The sequence below is a fragment of the Pteropus medius genome, unplaced genomic scaffold (genome assembly GCF_902729225.1).
Source record: "Pteropus medius unplaced genomic scaffold, Ma_sr-lr_union100, whole genome shotgun sequence".
In the NCBI taxonomy this organism is placed as follows: domain Eukaryota; kingdom Metazoa; phylum Chordata; class Mammalia; order Chiroptera; family Pteropodidae; genus Pteropus; species Pteropus medius.
In genome coordinates this window covers 3,663,734-3,690,109 of record NW_024349798.1, presented here as the reverse complement: position 1 = coordinate 3,690,109, position 26,376 = coordinate 3,663,734, and the positions used below count along the sequence as shown (strand labels likewise).

Here is a 26,376-nt window from a genome sequence, read left to right as displayed (position 1 = left end):
CTCAGGGATTTTTTGTTTTTCGGAAAAAGTCTCTGAGAACTTCCCACTTTTTGCTTTCTATCTGGTAGACCGCCCTGTAGGCCTCCCTGGTAGGAGGATCTCCAACCTCCACCTGCGCAAGCTGGTCCTCTGTTTTGGCATGGCTGGGAGCGAGGGTCCCCACGCCACCATCAGGGCTGAGCTTGAAGAAGGAAAGGTAGAGGAGTTGAGGGACAGGTGGGGCCTGCAGCTTTGTAGGATCCTGCAGGGTAACCTTTGGCACCTGCACCCAGGTTCAGGTCAGGAATGTCTAGTTCAGGTGCTTTGGCTTCCGTTTTCCGAACGTTCTAGATAAAACCAGCGGTGCTGAAATCATTTTTTTCAGAAGAGCCATTTTAGACTGCTTTCTCCACGTTTTTGTTTTTCATACATAAGTAGTTATTTAGATTGTTAATTAGTAGACTTTATAGGGAAGTTTTAAGAGAAAAATTGTACTTACACAGATAGTACAGTTCCCATGTCCCCCTCCCAGTTCCCCCTCATATGAACATCTTGCATTGATGGTGGTGCATCACCATCACTGTTACAGTTGATGAACCAAGATCGATACATTGTTATTAACTAACATCCACAGTTCACTTTAGGGATCACGCTTGGTTCTGTGCATTCTACATGTTTGGACAAATGTACAGTGCTGTGTATCCACCACTGTATCACACAGAGTAGTGTCACTGCCCTAAAAACCCTCTGTGCTCCCCTTATTCATCCCTCCCAACTACCCTTTGGCAACCACGGATCTTTTATTCCATAAATTTGTCTCCATAGTTGTATTTTTTCCAGCATGTAATAGCATTGGAATCATCTGGAATGTAGCCTGTTTGGACTGGCTTCTTTCACTTAGTAATGTACATTCAAGATTCCTCCATGTCTTTTCATGACTTGTTAGCTCATTTCTTTTTATCACTGAAAAATATTCCCTTGTCTGAATGGACTGCAGTTTATCCATTCACTTACTAAGGGACATCTGTGAGCCTCTGTGTCTCACGGTCATTGTCATGCAACTCATTTCTGTTCATTTTGTGTCACTTAGCATAGGACCTCATATCTGTTCGAGACATTTGGTCAATATTTGTAAACAAATGTCTAACAATTTTTCTTAAAATTGGCTTTCTTCTTATCCAAATCCCTCTTGTTCTCTCCATGCCCCGCCGTGTGGTTAACATCACTTGTCACATAAGAAGTTATTTGAAGTTCGATATGGCGTGGATGGACGGTTTGTGCCCTGTGTGTAGCATTGCCTGTTTTTGCCCTCGCCATGGGGCAGGACTCTCTCCTTCCATCCTGCTAGTTCCTCAGCCACTGATGTTCAGCCCGCTGAGCAGACGTAGTTAAAAACAATAGCATATGTAATAAAGTGTCACTTATTAACCAGCCCAAGAATAGATGAGAGTTTTAGGAATCCTCTCATCAGTTACCGCTTTTAAATGACCTCTGGTGGCTTTTTGTTTGTGTGTTTTTGCTTTGAGCTAAAATTCAGATACATGAAATTGCCATTTAAAACAATAGACTTTATTTTTTTAGAGCAGTTTAGGTTCAACTTGAGTGGAAGGTACAGAGAGCCCACTTATACCTTGTGCCCCATAGGCCCAATGTCCCCACCACAGTTAGGAACCTACATTGACACATCATTATCACCCAAAGTCCATCATTTATGCCAGAGTTAAAATGAACCGTTTTGAAGTGTGCATTTTAGTGGTCTTTAGTTGTATTCTTGATGTCGTATAACCATCATCTTTACCTAGCTCTAAAACTCTATCTAGTTTCCCCAAAGAAGCCCCATACCCATCATCAGTCACTTCCAATACTTCCCTCCCCCAGCCACTTGCAACTCCTAGTCTACTTTCTGACTGTGGATTTGCCTATTCTCCACATTTCACATAAATGGAATCATACAATATGTGGTCTTTTGTATCCGGCCTCTTTCACTGAGCATAATGTTTTTGAGGTTCATCCACATTGTAGCATGTGTCAGTGCTTATTCCTTTTTATGACCAAATAATATTCTGCTGTATGGATGGATCACATTGTGTTTATCCATTCACCCATGGATGGACACTGGGTTCTTTCTCCTTTTGGCTGTGTGACTAGAGCTGCTGTGAGCACGCATATGCTATAAGCACACGTATATACGTTTCCATGTGGACCCGTGTTTTTCAGACACCAACTTCGTGCTGGGCAGCTACAAGACCGAGCAGTGCCCAAAGCCGCCACGCCTGTGTCGCCAGGGCTACGCGTGTCCCCACTACCACAACAGCAGGGACAGACGGCGGAACCCTAGGAGGTTCCAATACAGGTGAGCCCTGGGACCATGGGCACCTGGGCCCTCACCACCATCCTCCTTCAGACACTGAGCTCTGTGTCCTGCTTTTTCTTTAAGCAAAGAATTTGTCTCTACTCACCTGCTAATGCCTCATATGCCCAGGGGAACCCCTGTCTCAGGTAGAAAGAGTTGGTTTATTACAGTCATTGTTCTTTCCCTGAGGTGTTACACAGTTGAGGAACAGAGAACCTAAATTGGTAGTCTCTAAGTTTTAGTCACCAGATATTAGCCTGAGAAGACAGAGCGTATTTACTGCATACTGAAGGGATAGAAAATTGTCAAATAAGAAAACCAAAGAAACAAAAAGTTCTTTACCACTGGTTAGGTAGTTTTTTCTGTAAGTCTAAATAAGTTACACTAAAGCTGCCAAGTACATGATAAATAGAGGATTTTGGTTAGGATTTTCATATTGTAGGACCAAAAGTATCAGATCCAGTTTTGAAACAGCCTTGCAAGAAGACGCGCTGTGGGCCTGGGCTCATCTCCCGGCTGCAGGAAATCTGGCCTCTTCTCCAAGATACTTTTCATGTCGGCATGGGTGGCCCTGACTCAGACTCACTTTAACTTTTGTGGAAAATAAACCTGGGGCTCTTGAGTACTTTCTGGGTTCAGATGGCACTCTCTGGCTCTTGCCTGTCCTCATGAGGAAAGAGGCTGGTCCTTCAGGGAACATTTTCCCATGGTCCCTCATGGTGTGAGTACATCATGCTGAGAGGTGAGCCCAGTGGTAAGTGGATAGACCAACACCTCAAGGCATACGGGAAGGACATCTCCTCTCATGACCTCCTGTGACTCCCTCTTGTACCCCAGGTCCACTCCGTGCCCCAGCGTGAAGCACGGTGATGAGTGGGGCGAGCCCTCGAGGTGTGACAGCGGGGACAGCTGTCAGTACTGCCATTCCCGCACGGAGCAGCAGTTCCACCCTGAGGTACAAGCGAGGGGGCGGGGGCTTCAGCCAGATGGTCAGTGTCATTTACAGCCTGGGAGAGGACAGGTCTGGGTGACTCCCCTTTTTGCTGTGTTTGGGGGTCCCTAAAACCACCCTCAGGTCTAGTGATTTGCTAGAAGGACTCACAGAATTGGGCAAAGCCATTATATCCACAGTTATGGTTCATTACACTGTAAGGATATAGATTGAAATCAGCGAAGGGCAGGGTCCCATGTGGGGCAGGGTCCTGGAGAGACCAGGCTTGAGCTTCCAGCCGTCCCCTCCTAGTGAATCATGGATAGCAATCACTTCTCCCAGTGACCATGTGTGACAAAACACACAGAGTTGCCAGCCAGGGAAGTCACCTGAGCCTTGGTGTCCAGGGTTTTTATTGGAAGTCAGTTGCGAAGATGTGGCTGACCTAGGTTGAGCTGGTGCCATGAGGTTCAGGGCCCCCATCATAAATCATGTTGTTACTGTCTTGCATGGTTCATGGCCGGGTAAACAGACATTTAACAAGCAGGCCATTCCTGGAGCTCAGAGGTCACTTCCCAGGATCCAGTCAAGGCCAGTCCTTCCTTTGGACAACTGGAGCCTGCTGAGCCAACCAGAGCTCACTTGGATTTGTGTTAAAAATGAACAAGCAAACAAGCCCCCTTCAGGGCCTGAGACAGTGGGAGAGCTAGGGACCAGGGAGGGTGGGGGACTAAGACTGGGCAGGTGGAGAGAGGGGATATATTCCTGCAGGGGTAATGAGGGGTGTGCTGATTCTTATGAACTAAGACAGGCTCATTTGCTGTACTCAAGGAGTCTAGAGGTGAGAAACGGCCAGCGAGGCGTTGTAGAGGGCTATTCTGTGGCCTGCACAGCCTGGTCAGGAGCAAGAATTGTCCTACTCGGGCAAACCACTGCTGCCCCACTTGAAGCATTGCTTAAGGCCATCAGGCTGCTTAGCGAACTTTGATAAAACCTTGGCCTTCACTTCTTGTGCCTTCTCTCTTCAGCCCACCCGTGGTTTTCAGGTCCTACACCCACCAGCTCATGTTTTTTATTTTTTCCTCTTTTAGTCACATGATCATTCATTCACTCATTCAGTTTTTGAAACTCAGGAAATATTATGTGCTTGTTCACACCAGACATGTTTTAATAAAAAAAAAAATCTCACCTTTCCTCTGGCTCTGCACCCTGAGGTCATGACTCTCCCATTCATTTCCATGGCTCTTTCAGCACTCGTGGTTCTCACCTGTTTCCCAAACAGATGTTCTTTTAATATGGGTCATGTAGGTGCAGAATTGGGACATCAAACCCACAGAAACTAAGGCATTTTAACTTTAGCTCTGTTTGTTCTTAACGCTGTGTATTTCAGCTGTGACTTTTAATAGAGAAGCAAAAAATGAACGGTGGCCCTTGGCGCATTTGCACCTGGTTTTATTTCAGGCCTGCCAGTGGTGTTTGCAGCCACGTGGATGTGTGGATGTCCTCTGGGGTGTTTGCCATCTGTTTTTGTACACACACACTTTTGTGTATACGTATATTCATTCATGCTCGAGCAAGACAAAACTTAGAATAGTGAACATATCCTTCTCTCAGGGGTCATTGAATGCCAGTAAGGCCAGCATGTGTGTGCTTGAGGCTGCCCCGGGTGTGAAAGCAGATGCTGGAGTGAGGGAGCACAAATCTGTGCCAACTGAGACACCCTGGACTCTGGGAAGGGGTGGGCACCTCATCCAAAGGCTTGTGATTGTGTTTCATTTCTTGAAAGTGTGTTCTATTCAGAAATTTTGTGCTTTAACAAAATGCACATAAAAAGACATTTAGCCTCCTGATATTTTTAGTGAATTCGAAACCCTTTGAAATTGCTTTTGTTGATATGGCTGCTTTGGGGACAATTGAGCCAAGGAGACTGCATGGCACTTCAGACAGGGAAAGAAGGTGGGATGGTGAGGTGTTGATTTGGGATCTGGGCTGGAGCGGAGAGATTCTGCCTCGGCAAGGCCCATGAAGGGCAACTGAGGGCTTGAGGCCCGTCTGTCCCTCTTGGATCCTGCTATGCTGCAGGGCCAGACCCCAGTGTTTTTGACTCAAGAGTGTCTTTGGCCCAAGTGAAGCAGATCAGGTCTGGTACCTGTGATGATTTAATATACGTATACATTGTAAAAAGCTTCCCACCATCAAGTTAATTACTATATCCATCATTTGACATAGTTACCTTTTTTTTTTTTTTTTGGTGAGAACTTTTTTAAAAAAGACTTTAATTAAAATGTAGCTAACATATAGTATTAGTTTTAGATACACACCATAGTTACTCAACTAAGAGGCATTTCTTGAGCATCTGCTGTGTACCAGGCACTGAATGAGGTGCATCTTTCAGAAAATACCAAGTGGAAAATCTGACTTTGTGTGATTTCAGGAACAGGTGCTACAGGCGCATGTCCCCCAGGCTGACTGGCCCTGCGCAGAGGAGGGAATTCAGGGCCATGGGCGTGCAGGGAAGGGGGCTGCATCCACACCCCTCTCTCCAGGAGACCCCCATTATGATTGGGAGCTTGGTTCTCCACATCATGGTACAGCCAGCTCTGGTCTTCCCATGGAAACCCATTTCCAATCCAGCCTCTCTATTTTATTTTTGTTTCCTAGATCTACAAATCTACAAAGTGCAATGACATGCGCCAAACTGGCTACTGCCCTCGAGGTCCTTTCTGTGCCTTTGCACACGTGGAAAGTAAGTACATGATGCCCAGCAGCCTCCTACTCAACCATCACCATTGTACGCAGGACTTTCTATTCATCTGGGGCAGGCTTTGAGGATGGGGGAGGTCAGCTTCATGATGGGGGAGGCTAGAAGTGCCCCAACATGCCTTTTAGGGACCCTGAGGTGGGACCTGCAGTGGGCCAGGCCTTGCAGAGCCCAGAGTGGCCCTGCCTGCAGTCTTTCTGGGGTCTTGAGTACAGTGGATGAGCACTGGCATGGGTTAGTTTTGATGGTCAGATGGACCCATAAAATGTTCCTGAAGGCAGAAATGAACCTCAGCGACAGGAACACGCGTACAGACTCAGCCTTTCCTTGGTGTCCCCGAGGGCTTCCTCTTAAACGCTTTTGAGTTTGGGTTCCAGTTTTATGAGTGTAGTTGCCAATTCCAAATTTACTTTCTATTTATTTTAATGGGGAGGGTGGCTGTTCTTGTTGAAATTTTACATTGTTTTCTGGTCTTCAAGTCATCTGAGTCTTATACCTGAGACTCAAGGGTCACGTTGCCCTGGCAGCTCATGAGATGTTCCAGCCTCCCTCTTTCCCTGTCACCAGGGAAGATTGTTGTCAGAAGACCAGTGCACACTCTTTCCCTAGTTTGAGGAGTTCCTTTAACTGAAGACTCTGTGCAGTTAGTAGCTGCTCAAAGCCTGCTGCCCCCTTTTCTTGGCAGAGAGCCTGGGAATGGCCAACGACTGGGGCTGCCGAGACCTCGCCTCTGCCAGCAGCTCTTCAGTCAATAGCGGCCAGCCTGGAAACGTAAGTGGACGGTGTCTTGAGGATGGTGCCAGTGGGCGGCCCGCTCTGTCCTTTGGTTTTATTTCAGCTGTGAGGGACAGATGGGTTGTGATTTCTGGGTGATGCAATTTAAGACAGTCTGCCTGTGGGTTGGCGGCTTCTTCTAGGAGACTGAAGAGTCCTGGCCTGGGCCTTGCAGTTTGCCAGACACACACATACCAGCCATGGGCGAAGGCACAGTGTTAGACTGACCATAGAGAAGGGGCCCCGTGTCTGGGTGGCGTCAAAGAGCTGTCAGCCAGGCGAGTGGGGAAACACCTGGGCAGGACCGACAGAGGGTGGATGTGGGCAAGTGAGTGCCCCCGGGGGTCTCAGTTGGGGTGGTCCTGGAGGTTTGCTGGGGCACTGAGAGACTAGGGTGGGGGGTGTCACTTCTGGAAGCCAGTTTCATTTAGGGCAGAGTAAAATGGTGGGGACAGAGTTCAGACCTTGTGTCCTACCCTTGCTGATGTAGTAGTGCCTCTTATGTATACCCTCATGCCAGGTATTTCGAGAGGGCGGGAATGACCCCCTCCCTTCCTCAGGGGTGCTAGGTGACTCTGGTATAGGAGCATTTTCATTTGTCGTGTTAGAGTCACCAAGAAAGTGGCCATGTAGCTACAAAAGGAGCTGAGTTCCTTCAGTCAAGTGGAGAACTGGGTTGCCCTTGTGGGCGAACCTGTCATCCTCCCCTGGGGCAGGATACTTGGTTAGGGCCCTGGGTTGGTCTCAAGGCCCTGAGGGATCTCGGAGCCCTGATAGCACTTAGGTAAGGCTGCACCTGGATCTGCCACCTCACAGGTCCTCATTTACGCTGAGGAGAGACTCACATATGCAAATTTAACTATTTTAAAGTGAACAGTGGCATCTCGTGCATTCACAGCATGCGGTCACCGCAGCTCTAGTTGGACGTGGTCATCCTTCTTTAAGACAGAACGCATGTGGACCTGAGGGCCAGGAGTAGAAATTGAAGGAGAAGTTAAAATTCTATCAGAAGTATTCATTAAAAAGATTTGAGCAAACTGTTTCAGTAAGAAACATCAAGACAACTTCTGGGTGACCAAGGCATTGAAATTGGCTAGTCCTTTTTGATGACATTTTCAGCAAATAGTTGGATGAATTTCAAACATGTAGGAAATCCTGCCAGGAGCTGAGGCACTCAGGAGTAGCTTGGGCCACGCTTCTGGGCTCTGGTATAGGGGACATTTGGTTTCCATCACGATCCTAAGGGAACAGATTGATTGCGACACTTGGAGAACGTCAGACTTCAGTGTGGATCTCACTGTCCCAAACGAGTCATTTCCATGGAGGGCAGCTTCCCTTTCCAGTTTTTCTGAATCTCAGTCACCTTTGACAGAACTAAACATAAGCAAAAGAGGGTGCAATGCCCTGTCTGGAGCAAGCTGCTCTCACTGCTTTTGTTCTGTCTGATTCTAGAATGTTCCACACACATGTGACTGCTTCATGTACCTCTTGGTGAAAGCACCTGTGTGATGGGGAGTTGCTGACCACATAGAGTGCAAGCTGTCCCCACTCCCCCTTCAGCGTTAAGGTGCAGGCCAAGGACAGGCCAGGGACGGCAGGAGAGGGGCCTGGACGCCTGGGTGATATCTCACTGCAGGGGAGCTCTTTGGGCCTGCCCAGGGTTGGGACTTGTTTCCTGAAGGTGAGGAGAGCTATTTCAGTATAATTGTGGTTTTTTTCACAACTTAGCCTTAAAGTGTGATTGATACTCAGGTCAATGACTTTGGAGGCCCTCACACAAATCCGCAGTTGGGAGGTCACTTCCAGGTGAGAGAAATGCAGGGAAGTCAGGGATACCAGGATGACCTCAGGGTTGAGCCCAGCAGGCTTTCCCACAGCTGAGTGTTGGGAGGGAGGAAGGGGCAAATCCAGAAACCAAAAAAAGGAGGAGGAAGGGTCGAGATGGTCAAGCCACTGCTACACGTACACTTATAACAGGCATAAAGATGAGGCTGCTCCTCAGTTCTGAAGGACGTGTTGGTCTGCAGTTCAGGTGCTTACATTTGACCTGGGGGAGTATGGTCTCTGAGCTCTCTATGGCCAAAGCCATCATCAGGCACAGTTATCCCAGAAGGTGGCTCAGCAGGGTCAGAATTTTTATATGTGCAGGAGAGAAAAAAAAATCTTTCCTGCTACCCCGTTAGGTTCAATGACTGAGGCCCTACAAATTAAACTGATGAAAGATAAATTAACAGGAGAAAAACCTTACTACCTACACATATGGAAGCCTTCACAGAAAAGAAGTCAGGACCCAAACACCTGGTTAGACCTGGGGGCTTCTGTGCCCTTCTAACAAAGCCATAAATTTTGAGGAAATGACAAGACAAAGGGATTTCTGCTTCTGGGGGTGGTAAATTGTGGAAAGGCAAAAACATGGGGGAAAATAATGGAAGATAAGGGTTATTTCAGTGAGGTGTGTCATACAGATTCAGTCTCCTGCAGTCTCCCGGGTGATTAGTGTCTCTGATGATGAAGAGGTGTCCTCTTCCTGGGAGGGGAGAAGAGGGCACCTTCACAAAGGGAAATGCGTGCTCTGCAGAGAGGCGGGTGGTAGAGTACATCATGCTTTGCCTCAGATGGCGGTCTTTCCATGACTCCCCAGCTTTGGAGGCTCAGCCCTCCTGTAAAAGGCTTCGTTTGGGGTTTGTCCACATTGTGGGTTCGGGGTGCATGGAGGTCACACGCAGCCTTCACACAGACTAGCTTGGAGGTCAGAGATTAATGTCTAGGTGTAAGAAATGGACTTCAGGAGAACTGATGAAGAGCTAGCTGATTTGAATGCCTTTTCCATTGTATGAGACTTTAGTACTTGTCATTTTCTACATTCTGAGCAAAGCTTAGGTCTCCTATATATTTTTCATTAACTGGGTTTTTCTTCCAACATCAGTGCTTTTTCTGTTGCAGGCAAAGCGAAGGGACTCACCTGCTGAAGGCGGCCAGAAAGCCACTGAGCACGACAGTAAGCAGGTACCGTGTGCCTAAGACAGGATTTCACGTTATTTTTATGACTGGAGAGCAGGCCATTTATGGCTTTCTAACTCACTCAGTCATGCTCACTATTGACTCACAAAGTGACCTGGTTAATGTCCATGTGTAAATTAATTATGTTTTTACTTATACTCTTCTTAAAGCTGTGTATTCCATATGTCCTTTGTTTTAATGTTTAAAAAAATTTGTGTCGTACAGGCAGACCTTGGGGATATTGCGGGTTGGGTTCTAGACCGCTGCAATAAAGCAAGTATGGCAGTGAAGTGAGTCGTAATCCTTTTGCTGGTGGAGGGTCTTGCCTTCAGTCTGTAAAAAACGCAACATTTGCGAGGCGCAATAAAACGAGGCCTGCCTGTACCGTGGAAGCAACAAAACCCAAACCTCTGAGAGTTTCCTCGACGGAGGAGTAAGACCTAGACAGTCCTTGTCAATGTCCTGGGGCTGCCGTAACAAAGCACCACGGACGGGGACGTAAACAATAGAAGTTGATTCTTGCAGTCTGGAGGCCAGAAGTCCCTGGCCTCTGTCCTGGGCCTGTAGGTGCTGTCTTCTCCCTGTTTCATCTCGTCTTCCTGTGTCTGTCTCCAGATTTCCCCTTTTTATAAGGACATCAGTCATAGTCATTGGGACCCACCCTACTGACCTCATCTTAACTCAATTCCCTCAGTAAAGATCCTGTCTCCAAGTAAGGTCACACTTGGGAGTTTCTGGGGTCAGGACTCCAACATATGTCTGGGGACACAGTTCCGGCCACCACAGCGTATAAGATGAGCCTGGCTTGGTCTTTCTAAGTCACAGTAAATTGTCACATCTGAGATAATGGTCGCTGTGTTCACTGAGGTTTTGTTGACTGTTTTCCCCTCCTCAGTGAGGCTGAGTGGGGGGCTTCTTGCTGACAAAGGAAACAGAAGGTCCCAGGGATGGAGAGGCTGGTGCTGTCCTCTGGCCAGAGCAAGGGGTCCCTGGGGGCAGCTGTCAACCCATGAGAGCTGCCAGGCCGGCCCCAAAGTAACGATGTCCCCTCGGTGTACCCTTTGTCCCTTCGAACTGAACAGGAACCTGGAGAGGGGTCCCGGGTGAAACGCTGGGAACACTAACCTGGCCTAGGGACCCTCCCCCCACCCCCCGCCACTGTCCTGAGATTTCAGCAAAGTTGGGGCCTTTCTTTCTGTTCAGCACAACCCAGCTTCCCACACGCTTGTTCAAACTGAGTTGTTTTGAGAAGCAATGTTTTTTTATGGACACTGCTGCCCTAAGGACCCCAAACCCTTGTTTTTCTCCATCACGGTAAAAAAGACAGAGAGTTGTAAACATTTGGAAGTCCTGGGGGCACAGTGTGCCGAGCAGGGAATGCTCACCTCTCTGGCCCAGGACTTCAGCCAGTTGTCACTGTCTCTGCTGTGATCTTTATTTTAAATTCCTAAAGGAGTAACACCTTTTGTTTCCTTCTCTCCTGGTTTTCTGGACATCCCCCCTGAGGGCACCTCCCAAATGGTGGTCTGGAGCAAATTAGTCATTTTTGTTCTATTAGAAGCTTCTGAAGCATGTGTTTGAAATCAGCAGAAGGTTAGTTGAAAGTAAAAATTCAACTTAGTTATTTTGTGATTTTTTTTTTTCCTTAAGAGATCCTGATCGACAAGATGTTTATTAAGAATCTGAAACATGAAATGTTAGCAGTAACGTAGCCCATGGGCATGTTGCCTATCTCTGGGCAGTAGAAGAAAGTCCTGGAAAGGAGTGGGAGGGAATGCTCAGGGAGCTGCACCCAGCAGGATCCCACACCGGCCCAGGGCCCAGAAGCCCAGGAGAGGGACCCTGGAGACATCATGCTATGTGACTTCACGCTGTCCCCCACACTGCCTGATACATCCTCACGTTGTGGTAGCAGCCCCTCTTCTCTGGCGCTGTGAGTAATCTGGACAGGTTCATCTACCAGCAAGCTCTCACCTGTGCCCAGAGGCTGTCCAGTCCCAAAGCCAGGCTCCAGGGGCAGCAAGCACCAGGCAGAAGCAGGATTGGAGAGCCAGTTCCAAGGGTCCCTAGGCCAGGTTAGTGTTCCCAGCGTTTCTTCCAGGACCCTTCTCCAGGTTCCTGTTCAGTCTGAAGGGCCGAAAGGTAAACCAAGGGAGAACTGTTACTTTGAGGCCGGCCTGGCAGCTCTCCCGGATTGATAGCTGCCCTAGGGATCCCTTCCCTGCACGTGGGCGCCCATCTACCCTGGCCGGGGGATAGCACCAGCCCCTCCATCCCTGGGTTCTCCTGTTTCCTCTTTGTAACTACGAGTCTCTGTGTCCTCAGGCCCCTGTAGTAGCTCTTGTTTTGGGGGCCTCAGCCATTGGGTTGGAATGAGGAGCACTTGGTGCCTTTTCTTCCAGAGGTTTCTTTGATAAACTGGGGTGGTTTAGTTCCCGCTTAGTACAGTCCACTCCTCAACTTCTGTCTTCCTTCCTGAGTGGTTTCTTTCTCAGAAGCCTCTTGCTCACTAGGCAACACTTGGCAGAATGCGCCAAGCAAAACAGCTCTCCTGCTGATGGCTGCACCATCGTTCAGAGTCGAGGCGCCCCTGTGGCCCACACAATTTTCCATGCAGCCTGCAGAGACTGCGGAGAAGCCGTCCGCGGTGTGTCCAAAGCCCCAGACTCACTGTCGCCCCACCTGAGAGGCCCAGTGTGAGGCAGCCAGGCGCCAGCCCCAGAGCACATGACCCTTGTGAGAGTAGCATGGTTGGGCACAGAGTCATCATCCTGAGTACCTTGTGGGAGTCACTTCCTGGTTAACAACACAGGCTTTCAAAGTTGTCACTTTGATAGAGTCCCCAGGTTACTCCAGGGTCCCTGTGGCCAAGTGTCTAGTGTTGGTGGAAGTTGCTCTTCTCCAGCCTCACTAAAAAGAGGCAGACACTTGAACATGATGCCAAAACACAGGCAACAGAGGAAAAAATAGATAAGTTGTGCTTCATCAAAATTAAAAACTTGTGTGTGTCAAAGAAAACTGTCAACAGAGTGAAAAGACAGCCCATGGAATGAGAGAAAACATCTGCAAATCATGTCCGATAAGGGGTTAATGTCAGCGACTTACAAAAAGCTCTTACAACTTAACAGCAAAGCAACACAATTGAAAAATGGTCAAAGGACTTATATAGACATATCTCCAAAGGAGATATACAGATAGCCCATAAGCACATGAAAAGATACTCAACACCACTGGTCATCAGAGGAATGCAAATCAAACCACAATGAGATATGACTTCCACACCCATGAGGATGGCTGCATAAGAAACAAACAAACAAAATAACAACTGTTAGTGAAGATGTGGAGAAATTAGAACTTTTATGCATTGGAAACCAGTATGCTGGTTCCTTAAAAAATTAAAAATAGGACTACCCTGTGATCGAGCAATTCCACTTCTGGGTATATACCCCAAAAGTATTGAAAGCAGGATCTTGAAGAGATATTTGTACACTCATGTTCATAGCAGCTTTATTCAAAATTGCCAAAAGTAGAAGCAACCCAAGTGCCCATTGACAGATGAATGGATAAATGTGGTGTGTGTATGTACGTGTGTGTGTGTGTATGTGTGTACAGTCCACTATTATTCAGCCTTAAAAAGGAAGGAAATTCTGACACATGCTACAACGTGAATGAACCTTGAAGACTGTATTAGCTCAGGCTGCCATAACAGTACCATAGACTGGCTGGCTAAAATAATAGAAATTTGTTTTCTCAGTTTTGGAGGCTGGAAGTCCCAAATCAAAGTGTGGGCAGGTTTGATTTCTCCAAGTCCTCTCTCCTTGGCTTGCAGATGGCTGGCATGTGCTTACATCCTTTCCTCTGTGTGTTCACATCTCTGGTGTCTCTTCATCTTCTTAGAAGGACACCACTGCTATCGGATCAGGATCCCACTCTTATGACCTCATTTAACCTTAATCACCTCCTTCAAGGACCTGTCTCCAAATAGAATCACATTGGAGGTTAGGGATTCAACGTTCAGATCTTGCAGTGTCAGACACAGATATTCAGTCTATAACAAAGATATGCTAAGTGAAATAAGCTACACACGAAAGACCACATATTGTATGATTCCACTCATATGAGGTCCCCAGAAGAGTCAGATTGTTACAGACGGAAAGGAGGATGGTGGTGCCAGGGGCTGGGGCAGGTGGGGATGGGGAATAAGTGTTTAATGGGCACAGTTTCAATTTGGGAAGATGAAAACATTCTGGAGATGGCTGGTGGTGAAGTCACAGCAGGTGCCTCAGTCTGGTGGCTCCAAGCTGGGTTCAGTGTGTAGGGTTTAATGTGAGGCATATGCAGTGTCGTCTGTGGGTTACTGTGATTCCTAGCCCACCTGGAGATGACACGCAGCCCAGCAGAGGGTGAGAGGAATGGGAGGCCTGTGATCCCACCTCCACAGATGGAAGGACAGGGAAGACCACTTGTGGGTGACCCCAGGAAGTGTTGGGGGACACTGCTCTCCAGACTTCTGCGGTTTGAATTATTTTTAAATTTTAGCCTCAAACATAGTGGTGATCAGTTCTAGGGTCTCTGCACTTGTGGACTGATGGTCTGTCATGGGCACCTCTCTTGAGCAAAGCCAGGAGAGAGTTGGGAGCTCGTGAACACAGAGAACGAGGCCTCAAAGCCAGGACACATTTGCTCCAAAGAATTGTCCTGTGTCAGATTTTTGTCTGTCACAATGCACAGTAACACCATTATGGAAACCTTCCCTTAAGCTGACAAAATAGTAATCTCACCTTGTCGCTGGCCTTGTTGTAGCCGCCCCACCTCCAGGTTAACTTCTCCGGTATTATTTTAAAGCAGAACCGAGACATCACACCATTTACCTTGATATAGTTCTGTGTCCTGATTTCCTAGTGACCCCGGAATCTGCTGTTTAGATGCAGCTGCTGCACAGAGCCCTGAGGTCTGGCTTGCGGCACTTTCCCGTGCCATTTTCATTGAGTGTTTTTCTTGTGCACACAGCCTTCCACATTACTGGCTCTTCATCAAGTTTGTGCTAGTTCTTTGTCTTTTTAATCTGTTATCTAGCAAATAAAAATAGTGTGAATTGCCTCCAGTTTTTACTTTTTGGAGGTAATGAGGTCATAGGACCAGTTCATTGATGTTTTCAGAAGGGGGCCGGCTCTCTACTTATATCTCTTGGTGGGTTGTTTTCTATTGCTGTATGCCTGCTTTTGAAAATTGCTTTTTGCAGAATAGTTCATTAGATGACACACTTTCTAGATGCATTTGTTCCCATCCCTGAGTGATCGGCAGCTTGCAATTCTGCCTGTCGCTGTTATTGTAAGCAAGTAGACGTTTAGAGAAAAAGTCTATTTTTTTGCTTTGGGACTAGAAGTTGGCCAACACTCTGCATTAAGGTCATGCTGTTGTTGTCTGTGCAGGTGCTTCTGCTCATGTTGTTTGTGTCTTTGCACAGAACCATCTGGCGGTGTTTGCAGTGGTTCACCCGCTTGCTCCCAGTGTGAGCTCCAGCGTGGCGTCCAGCCTGGCATCTAGCACTGGCTCCGGTGGCTCCTCCCCCACCACTCTGCCTGCACTCCCGGCCCGTGCCCACCTGCTTGACCCTACCAGCGATGCCCTGGAGTCTGTCCCAGGTAAACCCAAGACTCTCCTCATCTCCCTGACTTCTCTTAGCACTGACATTGTCGTGTTTCTGTAAGAATCTATTTCAGACATGTTGCAGAATGTAAATTTTTGTGGAAAAGCCAGACGTGTGTTTTTGGTCATCTTTCACTTTGGCTGTATTGCGCATGGTCATGAGAACACTGGCCTCACCAGGAGCCTGGGGCTGCAGAGTAATTGAGTCCTCCTCCTGCTGGGGCAGCTGCACAGCTAAAGGGCAAGGCAGAGATGGAGGCTTTAGGGGAATGAGAATGGGAGTGATGATTTAAGATTGGAGTTAGCATATTTCTAGTAATTTTTCTAGCCATTATCTAACAACTGAGGGGCACCCTCAGCCTGTTTTTGTATGTCACTGACCATCTTGCTGTGTGTTCTGTCATTGACTTAAATATTTCCTGAACCAGTTACTGGGAGGTGAAGAGGTGTGTTTTTTCCAGGGTAAACATCGTCTCCATTTACAGATAATATGTTTTTATTGCTGTTGTTATAATAATGATTCTCTACTATCTGTGAGATCCTCCCATTTTCTCTGACCTCCCTCCTGAGATCACGCATAAGATTATATCCCAAATACTAGTGCCCAGGGTTATGGGAAATAATGGAACCTCAGAACTGCCTTCTGACTGCAGGATGGCCGTAGCTGGGCAGTCTTTGTATTGCTGAGGTCTCCAAGGACCTGGAGTGCCCACCCTACCTACTTTGGGGCTAATAGGTGTAGGTCGGATTTTCTCCTGTAGTGCAGTTTCATTCAGATTATATTGTTGCTAATGCATTGAGTTAAAATAATCCATTTTTAAATTCAGTCATTTATTTAAAATGGGTGCTGTTTCCCAGCTATTCTGTATTTAATGGATTTAGTGGAATAATTTCGGGGCCACTTGACAGGTTTTCTTTGCTTTTCACTTCATACGAACAGATTTCTGATTAAAATAGTGACCATTAAACTAGCAACCTGCAGAGCTCATTGCCCGAAGTGACCCGCCGCAAAAAGCGGCAGGATCCTTGGTTTCGCGAACGGCGGGGGCGGGGCACGTCTGAGGCTTGCGTCACCGGGGGCGGGGCCGGTGCGTGCGGGACTGGAGCCCGTTTAAGGCTTGCGTAATCAGGGGCAGGGTTTGTCTAAGGCTTGCGTCATCTATGGGCGGGGCCGGCGTGGGGTGGGCGGGGCGCGGGCCGCGGGCCGTATTTGAATCCGAGGTGGTGGCGGCGGACGGTGAGTCAGCATCCTCAGCCCTGCACTGTCAGGTACGGGTCGTCGTTCTGCGAAGCTGCGGAGCGGGCCGAGCGCCCCTCTCAGGTGTGGTACCGCCAACCTCCCTCTCTAGGTGTGCCTCCCCTCCAGGTGCTCCTCGCACTGGTCCGCAGTGCCCGCTTCCGGACCAGGTGTGACAGCCAGGGGGGTTGGTACCGCGTTTCCTAGGGGCTGCGGAATGAGGTAAATGCAGACGTGTCCTCTTGAGGAGCCTGCTCTGCAGAGGCTCCTGCTGTTCCCTGGGGGGCGCCAGCCGCGAGGCTTGTCCAGGAGAGCCTGCATTACCTGACAGAGGTGGGTCTCTTGCTCCCGAGAGGACTATTTCCTGTCTCGTCCCGCTGTGAATCGCCGCCTGCGAAAACTCAGACCGAAGGGTGAGCGGGTATGCCAGGTGCTTCTCCGTCCTGTAGTTGGGGGAGGACTGCCTGGATCGGTGGGTGCGGGGAGCCTCGGGGTCCTCCAATGTGGCCTTTAATTCTGCACTGTGTGCGTTGTCCTCGTATGTCCCTTGACCCCAGGGGACCGCGACGCCTCTCGAATGTGCTTTGTCACGTCGCGAACAGGGCTTTGCCAGAGCCATTACTCAGCAGCTTTCAGCTAATTTATCATTAACATCTGGGCGGTTCCTGATATGTTGGCTGGGCACAGTTTAAGCATCTGAATTCATCTGGATTTTGAGTATTAAAGCCGTTTTGAAAGTCAGTTCTTTTAAGAGAATATCTCAGGAGACCTCGGTCTAATTTCTGGGAACAGCAAGATGTGGTAGGATGAGAGAAGTACTTCTAATGAGAAAGTGGACCAGGACCCATTCTGGGAGCAGCTGTCTCTGCCTTGTAAGCCCAAGGCGGCCTGTGGTTTGTCAGGTAAGGATTGGCCCCTCTTGTGCTGACTGTGCTTGAGGGGGCAGCAGGGTTACACCTGTGTGCTGAGTCATGGGGTAGGTGAGCATGGTGAGATAAATCACTTCCAGGTGGGAAAAGGCTCTTGCAGTCCAGTTTGCTTCTCCCATCCACCTAGTCATTCATTCGTTGCGCCTTTATTATTCAAAGTGCTTCTGAAACTCCACTAGCTTTGAAGCTGACCATCCATAACCTGACATCAGAACTGCTGATTCTGAGGACTGAGTCCATGTTCTTAGATCTGACTTACTAGCATACCCAGGACAGGGGATTGGGACCCCAGGCTGGGTAGGTGTGCCAGGACAGCTCATGAAGGGCAGGTTTGGGCCTCCATTCTTCTGGCTGCAGCACAGAGAGCCTGGAGAGGTGGGGGAAGGGGAGGGGCAGGGTGCTTGCTCTCAGCCGGTGAGTCTGCACATTGGTCAGCACTGGTTCAGGTGCACCCGCACGCACAGTCTAGGGTGATATGCAGGAATGGAGCAGGGGGCGATTCTGAGAAAGGTTTTAGAGGCTGAGCAGGAGTTCTCTCAGGACAAGTGGGGCTGCAGCCTATAGTAGTGTCATAATGTCCTTTGAGAACAGAAAGTGAGCCATTCCTGGGATGAGAAGGCCGCTTGGGGTAGGGGCAGGGTGAGGCAGAGTCGGGCCAGCAAGTGTTAACCTGCATTCCAAGATGTACAGTCTTTTCAGGAGGCAGGACTTTTGACATGATGGGGTTGGCATTATAGAAAGGTCACTCCTGGGATAGTGCAGGTCGTTGTGAAGGGGCAGCCTGCAGAGGTGGCTAGAGCTTGGTCCCCTTATTGATGAGGGTTGAGGGAGGAGGAGGAGCTAAGGGCTTCTGCTGAGTGGACCTAGGTGCACCAGCTTGAGGGGGGCACCTGTGTGCAGCTTGAGACAGCTGATGCAGTAGTGGGGCCTCTCCCTGGTAGGAGGAGGTAATGTGGCCATGCCGGGGAATCTAGGGCATCTGGAGGTGAGGGCTGCAGAATCCATGTCTGGGCATGGAACGGCTGCTGAGCTTCCAAGGAGGGTGGGAGGACCAAGAAGTGGCCCCAGGCAGAGGAGAAGGAGAAGAACAGGACAGGAAGGAGGTGGGCAGGGACCACCTTTGACCAGAGGGGTTTTGAGGAATGGCTGAGCGCTGAAGAGCAAGGCCTGAGCAGTTTGAAAAATGAGACAAGTGAGGATGGCAAAAAGTAAAGGATAGGCTGACGGGGCAGGCTTGAGTGACGGGCTGCATCGTCCCAGAGAGCAGGTAGGAGCAAGAGATTGGACCCATGATGGAAGTTCACAGCAACAGGACACAGGTCTGTTGCTGGCAGGTTGCTGGGTCTGTGGAAGGTGCCCATTTAAACACCAGAACACAGCCTGGAGGGGATAGGTTGGGTGGGGGCTGTCCCCAGGTAGTCCCCATTGTTTTGGGGTGAAATATGTCCCCCAAAAATATATTTATCAGTCTTACCTTCTTGCCCCTCACCTGAGAATGTGACTTTTTTCGGGAAGTTTTTGTAGATGTAATCAAGGTAAAATTAGATCATTAGCATGGGCCCTAATCCAAAATGACTGCTGTCCTTATAAGGAGAAGGAGATTTGGATAACAGACAGGGGTGAAGACGGCCAGGTAACAAGGGAGACAGAGGTGAGTGATGTATCCACAAGCCAAGGAAGGCCAAGGGTTGGCAGCAATGTCCAAAGCTAGAGCCTCCCAGGGCCTCCAGAGGGAGTGCTGCCCCACACACCTTGATCCCGGCTTCTGGCTCCAGAACTGGTCGAATGGATTTTTGGTGTTTAAAGCTGCCTGGCATGTGGTGCCTGGTTTCAGCGGCTCCAGATACGAAGGCCCCCATGGTCCTGGGTGTTAGGAAGAAGCTGTCCATGGAGCAAGAGGAGCTTGCTGCAAAGAAGGGCTTGAGCAGCACAGCTGACGGAGAAGGGCACCCACAGAGGGAGTCCCCAGGAAGAATATCAGCCTGTGCAGGCCAGAGGTGGGCACTGCTCCCATAGGTTTCTGCTTCAGGGTCTCCCTGAGGATCTTTCGTCACACCTGTGGCATCAGACATTTTTCACATCACCTGGTCCTTGGCCATGGTGTTGGGTATATCGGGGAACCTGTTGAAGAAGCTGGTCCAGCTGTGCAGGTGCTGCCAGGCAGCATCTCATTGCTGCTGTTGTCACAGGAGGCCACCATGAGGAATGCCGTCACCTTCCCTGGGACTGAAGAGCTTGCAGTGCTGCCAACCTGGAGCCTGCTGTCTGCTCCTTCCCACAGACATCCTTGTAGGGTTAGGTGTCTGCAGGGCCAGTGTCACAGGCTCAGCACCTTCCCGCTTCACATTCCAGAGCAACAGTTGGAATCTGGGGGCTGTAGAGAGGGGCAGCGCTGGGCTCCTGGTCTGCGTGAGGGGCCAATGGCACCCCTGAGTGTTCACCACCTTTCCAGATAAGACCTTCAAAGTCCTGAACACCTTCATGTGAATAGCTTTGCAGGGGGGCAGGGCCTGGGTGTTTCCCCACTGCTCCTAGTGACAGGACTGGTTCTTCAGGTGACTTGGCAGCCTGACCCTGATGCTCCACGGTTAGAGGCCCTCCAGCACTCTCTCTGGCCAATGGAGCATGGTCCTCAACTCACTCTGTGGTTCCCAGCAGGGTCGGGTTGGGGTCATGTTCATAGGCAGCAGTGATGAAACAAAGAGGCAGGCCCTGGGCCTCACCAGGCAGGGCTGCTCCCTCATGTCCCAGAAGCAAGCCCTCCCCATCTGCCTGCCTTTGTGCACACCGGGCCTCACACCAAGGAGGCCAGAGCCGATGGCTCACAGATGTGCAAGCCTAGCACCGAGCATCAGCGAGGAGCCCATCTTGTGGTCAGCCCACGTGATCCCCACCAGGGCTGAGTGGGGAAGGGACAGCGCAGCCGGGGGTCCCTGTTGGGCCTGTACCCCAAGTCTGCTTTACATACGTCCTGTAGCCAGCTCTCCACGAATCTGCACGTGCTGGGGACTTAATGTTCTTTGGAAGTCACACGTCTCTTGTCCTACGTTTTATGCCGATACAGTAAATGTGTCTCATTTCAAAAGCCAGCAGCACCCCACGGCACAGGTGGGTTCCTCTGTTTCCCTAGCTGCTCTTTCGTCTCCTTCCTTGGCTTAGCCTTCACCTGACTCTTGGATTCGAATGCAGTCGTTTAAAACAACACTAGCCCGGCCACTCCTTGCAGCCTAGGCCCTGCAGCTTCCTGGCATGACCCTGAGCAGGAGACATGGCTGTCCCTCTGATGCGGCCGGGAGCCTGGGCCGAAGCCAAGTGTAGGATGTGGTCAGAGCTGAGCAGTGGCCTTTCTCCCAGGGCAGCTCTGACTTGATGTTGCTCATCAGACATGATCCAGGGACTCTGTGACACTTGGAACCAGGCAGCCTGGGGCAGGGCAGAGGCAGGAGGCTCTAGAAGCCCATCTTTCTAACCCAGAGCAGCAGGTCTGACCGGGGTCTCCGTAGTGCATCCCCTGGGCTGTGCAGAGATGTTTGTCCCAGGAGTTGGGGGCAGGGTGACTTTGTGGCTTCTTAAAATGGGACTTGGTACGTCTGACCAGGCATCATGGGAGACTGAGCTAATAGGGGAGACAGGGCTCAGCCATACAGGAGAGGCCCACCTGCTTCTGGGAGGGGGTACTGTGAGAGGGCAGAGTGGGCCCCCAGAGGTGGGGTGTGAAAGGCACTGATTAGCAGAACTGTGCTGTGACTTAAGTGCCACCAAGCTTGCCTGACTTTGAGTTGAGAAGGTGGCACAGGCCCATGGGGTGTGTCCCAGGAGCTCCTGCATTCCTTTCCCTGATTCTGTGTGACTTCGGGAACTTATGGGATAGGTTCTGGCTTTGGAGGCTGGCTGGCCTGACCGCAGCTGCCCCAAGGCTGCTTCCTGCTCTGTTCCAGGTTGGCGAAAGTTTTGGGAGGTGGGGGGCCAGCTCTCAGGGGCCTGTGTGTTTCTGTTCCCCTTTAATAGACATGCCTGGGCCACCCTGGGGTCCCTGGTGGAACAGGGTGGAAATGGAACCCTGTTCACTGTTTGAAGGAAGAACAAGATGCAGGTCTCCCTGTCATGACCCCAGTGTGGAGGTCAGCATCCCCGTGTCAGCACACAGCACGAGTATGACCTTATGCCATTGTCTGTGAGCTAATTTCCCATGAACGGCACCCTCGTGGAATTTTTTTTTTTTACTGGTCAAGTATGTTTACTTGGTCAAATGTCATGCAGTGATTAGAAATCTAAACGTAGGAGAAACATGGTATTTCGGCGAGGCCATGCTGCGGGGGCCACATGTGGGATGCCAAGATGCTCTGGTTCTGGAGGAGGAGAGAGCAAGTCTAACTGGGAGACTGGCGGGGGGCCCATTCTCGGCCCCCATCCCTGAGGCCGGGGGTCTCTCCCTCCCCAGAGAGCCAGGCCTTTTTTTCATTGTGGCTCTGCATGTTCATGAGTGCTAACTCGACGTCTTTCTGGTTGGATAGGCTCTGCCTTAGATCTCCACCTTAGTGATGTAAGCCTCGCCCCGCTGGATAAGGAGCTGGATGAACAGGACAGCAGTGATCTGGGACCCACAGGTAAGAGCACTGGCACCTGGAGCTCTTGTCAGGGCGGCCAGGACAGCTGGACCTTTCAAGAATTCTTAAGTGGTTCTAGGGTGGAAGGGGTCCCATCTCCCCCGCGCCTCAGGTCCCTGCAGCCTGGGCAGGGTCAGCCTCCCACTCCCTCAGTTTACCTCCATCTGAGCAAAGGGGGCCCTGCAGAAATGGAGTAGGGGTGGGATGGGGGACAGGGACGGCCGGCTTTCATGGTTTTCTAGATGTTTTAACTACTACATTGACATAAAGATGAATATGTTAACATATATCAAATCATTTTATTTGACTAAAAGTTCATCTTTTTCTTCTGATGTTAAAAGAAATGAAACCATTTATGCGGGTTCTAAAATTACTGGGACCACCATGCTCGGGGTAGGTCAGTGGGCGGGGCCTTGTGGGTGTCTGGCCTCTGCAGGACCCCACTGAACCCCTTTGCTCTCTGTGCATTCAATACTTGTCTGAGCGGTGAGGGCGGTGGCCACATCTCACCCTGGGGGGAGCTCTGGCTCTGCATCTTCACGTGGTGGCTGCACGCCTGGGCCCCCTAGCAGCCACCCCTCTTTGTCCCCCTGCAGGTCAGAGGTTGCCTGGGGGCTCGGCACCCGTCACCATCCCGGGCTGCCTGGCCCGCTCCCCATCCCTGCACTCCTCGTCGTCCCTGTCCACCTCCCCACTCAGTTCTCTCTCCCAGTCCCTGTCGGGGCCACTCGTCTCCTCGGCCATGACGCCCCCCCAGCAGCCGCCACCCCTCAAGTCGGAGCCCAGGATGCTGGGCTCCTCAGCCTCGTCCTACAACTCCCTAGGTGAGCCAGGGTTCGCGGGGAGGGCCGCTCTATAGTGACGGTTTACAGTTGAATAAACCAAGGCTGTCCCATGCTGCCCTGCACACTCCCTGTGGTGTGAGCCTTGGCACTTACCTCAGGCCAACCCATGTCCCATGTGTCTGCTGGTTCGTTGGAGGTGCCCTGGGTTCTAGATGGGGTGTTGCATGCCAGCCTCTATTGCGGTCTCGGTGTGTCCAGGATCCTGAGACACAGTCATGACAACACTGCGGCGTGACCTACCTTTCTCACTTATACATGCATTGGGATTTCTGAGGCTGCAGAGGCGCAGCGTCGCCAGAGACCCAGTGCAGGAGCAGACAGATTTGTGAAAACAGAAAACAGCGCCATTTCTTGTTTTACATTATTTTTTCATTGAAAAATGTTACTTATATAATCTGTTATACTTTAAAAGAATATTTTAAAATATCTGTTTAATTCTTAAACGGTCATACACCGTATGACGACTTATTGGTCAGTGATAGACTGCGTGTACAGTGGCGATCCCATAAGATAATAATGGAGCCGAATTTTCTGTGAGAAATGGAAATGATAGGTGGTTCGGGTGGAATTTTTATCTCCGATGGGAGCAATATCTGTGGGACTTGGCAAATAGATTCCCTCTCACTCACAGCACTTCAATTTTGAATACACAGATGACATCTCATTCAGTCAGCCACTGAACTGTTTCAGCACAGAGGAGCCTATCCCCACAGTGCTACATATTCAGAGGGCACTGTGGCCATCCCAGATCTAACTCGATGGTCTCCATAGTGCACTGCTGTAAATTCTTTGTTGAGGAGCTAAGGTCCTGTGCAAGGACACAGTTCCACAGGAGCAACTTTAATAAGTATTAAGTGCCACTGCGACTTTAGAAGAAGCTTTCTGTGGTAATGTGGAGCCAGCCTGTCCCTGTAGTTTGAAAATATTTTCAAATATTTAATGATGTAAAGCGTAAGTAAGGTTTTTCTCTTCCATTAATTTAATGCCAGAGAGAGCCTTTTCTGCCAGATGTATCAGTGGAGTCAGAAATAAATTTCCAAAGTCAAAATATTGATTCCTCAGTTTTATAACCTCTCTGTGTTAAACACCTTTTATTTTTAATGAATACCACTGCTCCAACATGCTGTAGCCAAAACCACATTTCCACGACAATCCCCTATGTTCCTTTATCCCTCCATCTTGATTTATTATTCCTACTGATCCTCAGGCCACTTTTCACTCCTTCCTGACAGTCACTATTACGGTGATCTGTGTTTTCCTGGCCAGTCCACCCCACATCTCTGTTCACGGAGCATTTCAGATACTGTTAGAAGGAAGCAGTGGGGAGGGTTTGGGGACAGTGCTTATTGAGCCTCTAGTCGTATACAGTAATGTCTTAGGCCTGAAGGGACTCACCACTCACTGACTCACCCAGAGCAACTCCCAGGCCTGCAAGCTCCATTCATGGTAAGTACCCTATACAGGTGTACGGTTTTTTAAATATTTTATACAGTATTTTTATGAACATTTTCTGTATTTAGATAGACAAATACCATGTGTTAACAACTGCCTGCAGTATTCAGTACAGTAACATGCTGTATAGGTTTGTGGCCTAGGAGCAATAGGCTACACCATAGAGCCCAGGTGTGTAGCAGGCTAGACCATCTAGGTCTGTGTAAGTGCACTCTGTGATGTTTACACAATAACAGAATTACCTAATGATTGATGCATTGCTCAAAGTATCTCTTGTTAAGTGCCACGTGACTCTGTATATCAACAGGTGTCACCCAGGTAAACAAAAGCTCTTTGGGGGTCTCAGGATTCCACAAGTGTAAAGAGTTCCTGGGACCAGAGTTTGAGAACTGCTACACCACACGATGCAGTCACAGAAACTTTGAATTTATTTACTTTTCTGTTTAAATCTTGGTCAGAAGATCAGGGACAATGGCCTTGTCAGTGGAGCCCCAGAGGTCCCAGAGCCTGCTCAGAAGACGTCTGTGATGTCTCGGCGCACCTGGGGCTGACATCTCCTGTCTCCTCCTCACTCAGGTTTGACCAGCGTTCCTGGGAGCATCTGGGACTTTGTTTCCGGCAGCTTCTCTCCCAGCCCATCCCCCATTCTGAATGCCGGCCCCACATCCTCTGCAAGCGCAAGTCCAAACAGTGCGGAGCTGGCACGGGTCAGGCGGCAGCTGGATGAGGCCAAGAGGAAGATCAGGCAGTGGGAGGAGTCCTGGCAGCAGGTGAAGCAGGTAAGCACTGAGGTGGGGACGTGGGTGCAGGCCAAACTGATGTGCATGCAGGGTACCCCCTCCCCCACGCTGGCCACTGCAGCCCCGTGGGTTTCAGGCCTGTGACGCATGGCAGCGGGAGGCCAAGGAGGCAAAGGAGCGTGCGCTGGCGGCCGACAGCGCCCGGCAGCTGGCACTGCAGAAGAAGGAAGAGGTGGAGGCCCAGTTCAGGCAGCTGCAGGAAGAGCTGGAGAGCCGGGGCATGTCCACACTCCCCGGGCTGAGGGGCTGCGGCGACATTGGCACCATCCCGCTTCCCAAACTGCATTCGCTGCAGAGTCAGCTGCGCCTGGACTTGGAGGCCGTGGACGGGGTGAGTCCTTGTTTGTTTCCGAGGTACCAGCTGTCTGTCCTTGGCCCAGTGTGTGGGGAGAGCGGGGAGAGGATGACGGCCGGGACCAGGCCTGGCGCTGCTGCTTCCCCCGTGTGGTCTGTCCTGCCCCAGGTCCTTAGGTGGCCGCTCATGTTCTACTTCAGGGAGTGTGTGTACCACTTCTCTTGCCAGGCTGGCCCTGCACTTCCTTTCCGGAACCTTCCACGTTTGCCGGCTGTGCCCTCATGGACAGGGTGGATGCCCCTCTCACCCCACACCATTGGAACCATGGTGTATGCCTGGGGCATGTGACTGAGGTCACCCTCCAGGGTCACTGGTTACCTCTTGCCTGATTTCATTGTTTGTTCTGCTGTAGTATAAAACCCATTGCCCTCAGTTCAGGTAGAAACTCCTTTCACACCAGGGTGTTTTTGTTAGAGTATCTGGAAGTTTCCATGGCTCTGCCTCATCACACATGCCCTCTCTGCTGCCTGTGGCCAAGGTCCAGCTGCAATGCATATACCAGGCCGCTTCCCCTTCAAGTAGCCATCTCCCGGCTGTGGCTTTTCGCTCAGCCAGAGGCTGAGTGTCGAATCAAGGTCATGCTAAGCCCAAATCCTGGCAGCCACCAGCCACAGGTCATAGGCCTCTATCCTGGCCCTCTCCATGTCTGTGTGGTAGCTTGGCCCTGGGAGCCAGTTCTCTGCTTAAGGGTCTTATGGAGAAAC

The 26,376-nt window shown here is 50.1% G+C and overlaps 1 protein-coding gene across 5 annotated transcripts in view; it reads left to right on the top strand.

The window, feature by feature from the left end:
• UNKL (unk like zinc finger) overlaps positions 1 to 26,376 on the top strand; it is a 40,810-nt gene that overhangs the window by 11,581 nt on the left and 2,853 nt on the right. For 2 of the 5 annotated variants that reach the window (XM_039884859.1, XM_039884863.1), the window contains exons 5-14: positions 2,197 to 2,332; positions 3,170 to 3,287; positions 5,925 to 6,009; positions 6,710 to 6,795; positions 9,742 to 9,804; positions 15,266 to 15,443; positions 22,128 to 22,220; positions 22,817 to 23,044; positions 25,094 to 25,296; positions 25,379 to 25,648. In XM_039884859.1, coding sequence (XP_039740793.1) covers positions 2,197 to 2,332; positions 3,170 to 3,287; positions 5,925 to 6,009; positions 6,710 to 6,795; positions 9,742 to 9,804; positions 15,266 to 15,443; positions 22,128 to 22,220; positions 22,817 to 23,044; positions 25,094 to 25,296; positions 25,379 to 25,648 — 1,460 coding nt within the window. The remainder of the gene's footprint in view (positions 1 to 2,196; positions 2,333 to 3,169; positions 3,288 to 5,924; positions 6,010 to 6,709; positions 6,796 to 9,741; positions 9,805 to 15,265; positions 15,444 to 22,127; positions 22,221 to 22,816; positions 23,045 to 25,093; positions 25,297 to 25,378; positions 25,649 to 26,376) is intronic. The other 3 variants (XM_039884860.1, XM_039884862.1, XM_039884861.1) reach the window with 3 other exon arrangements.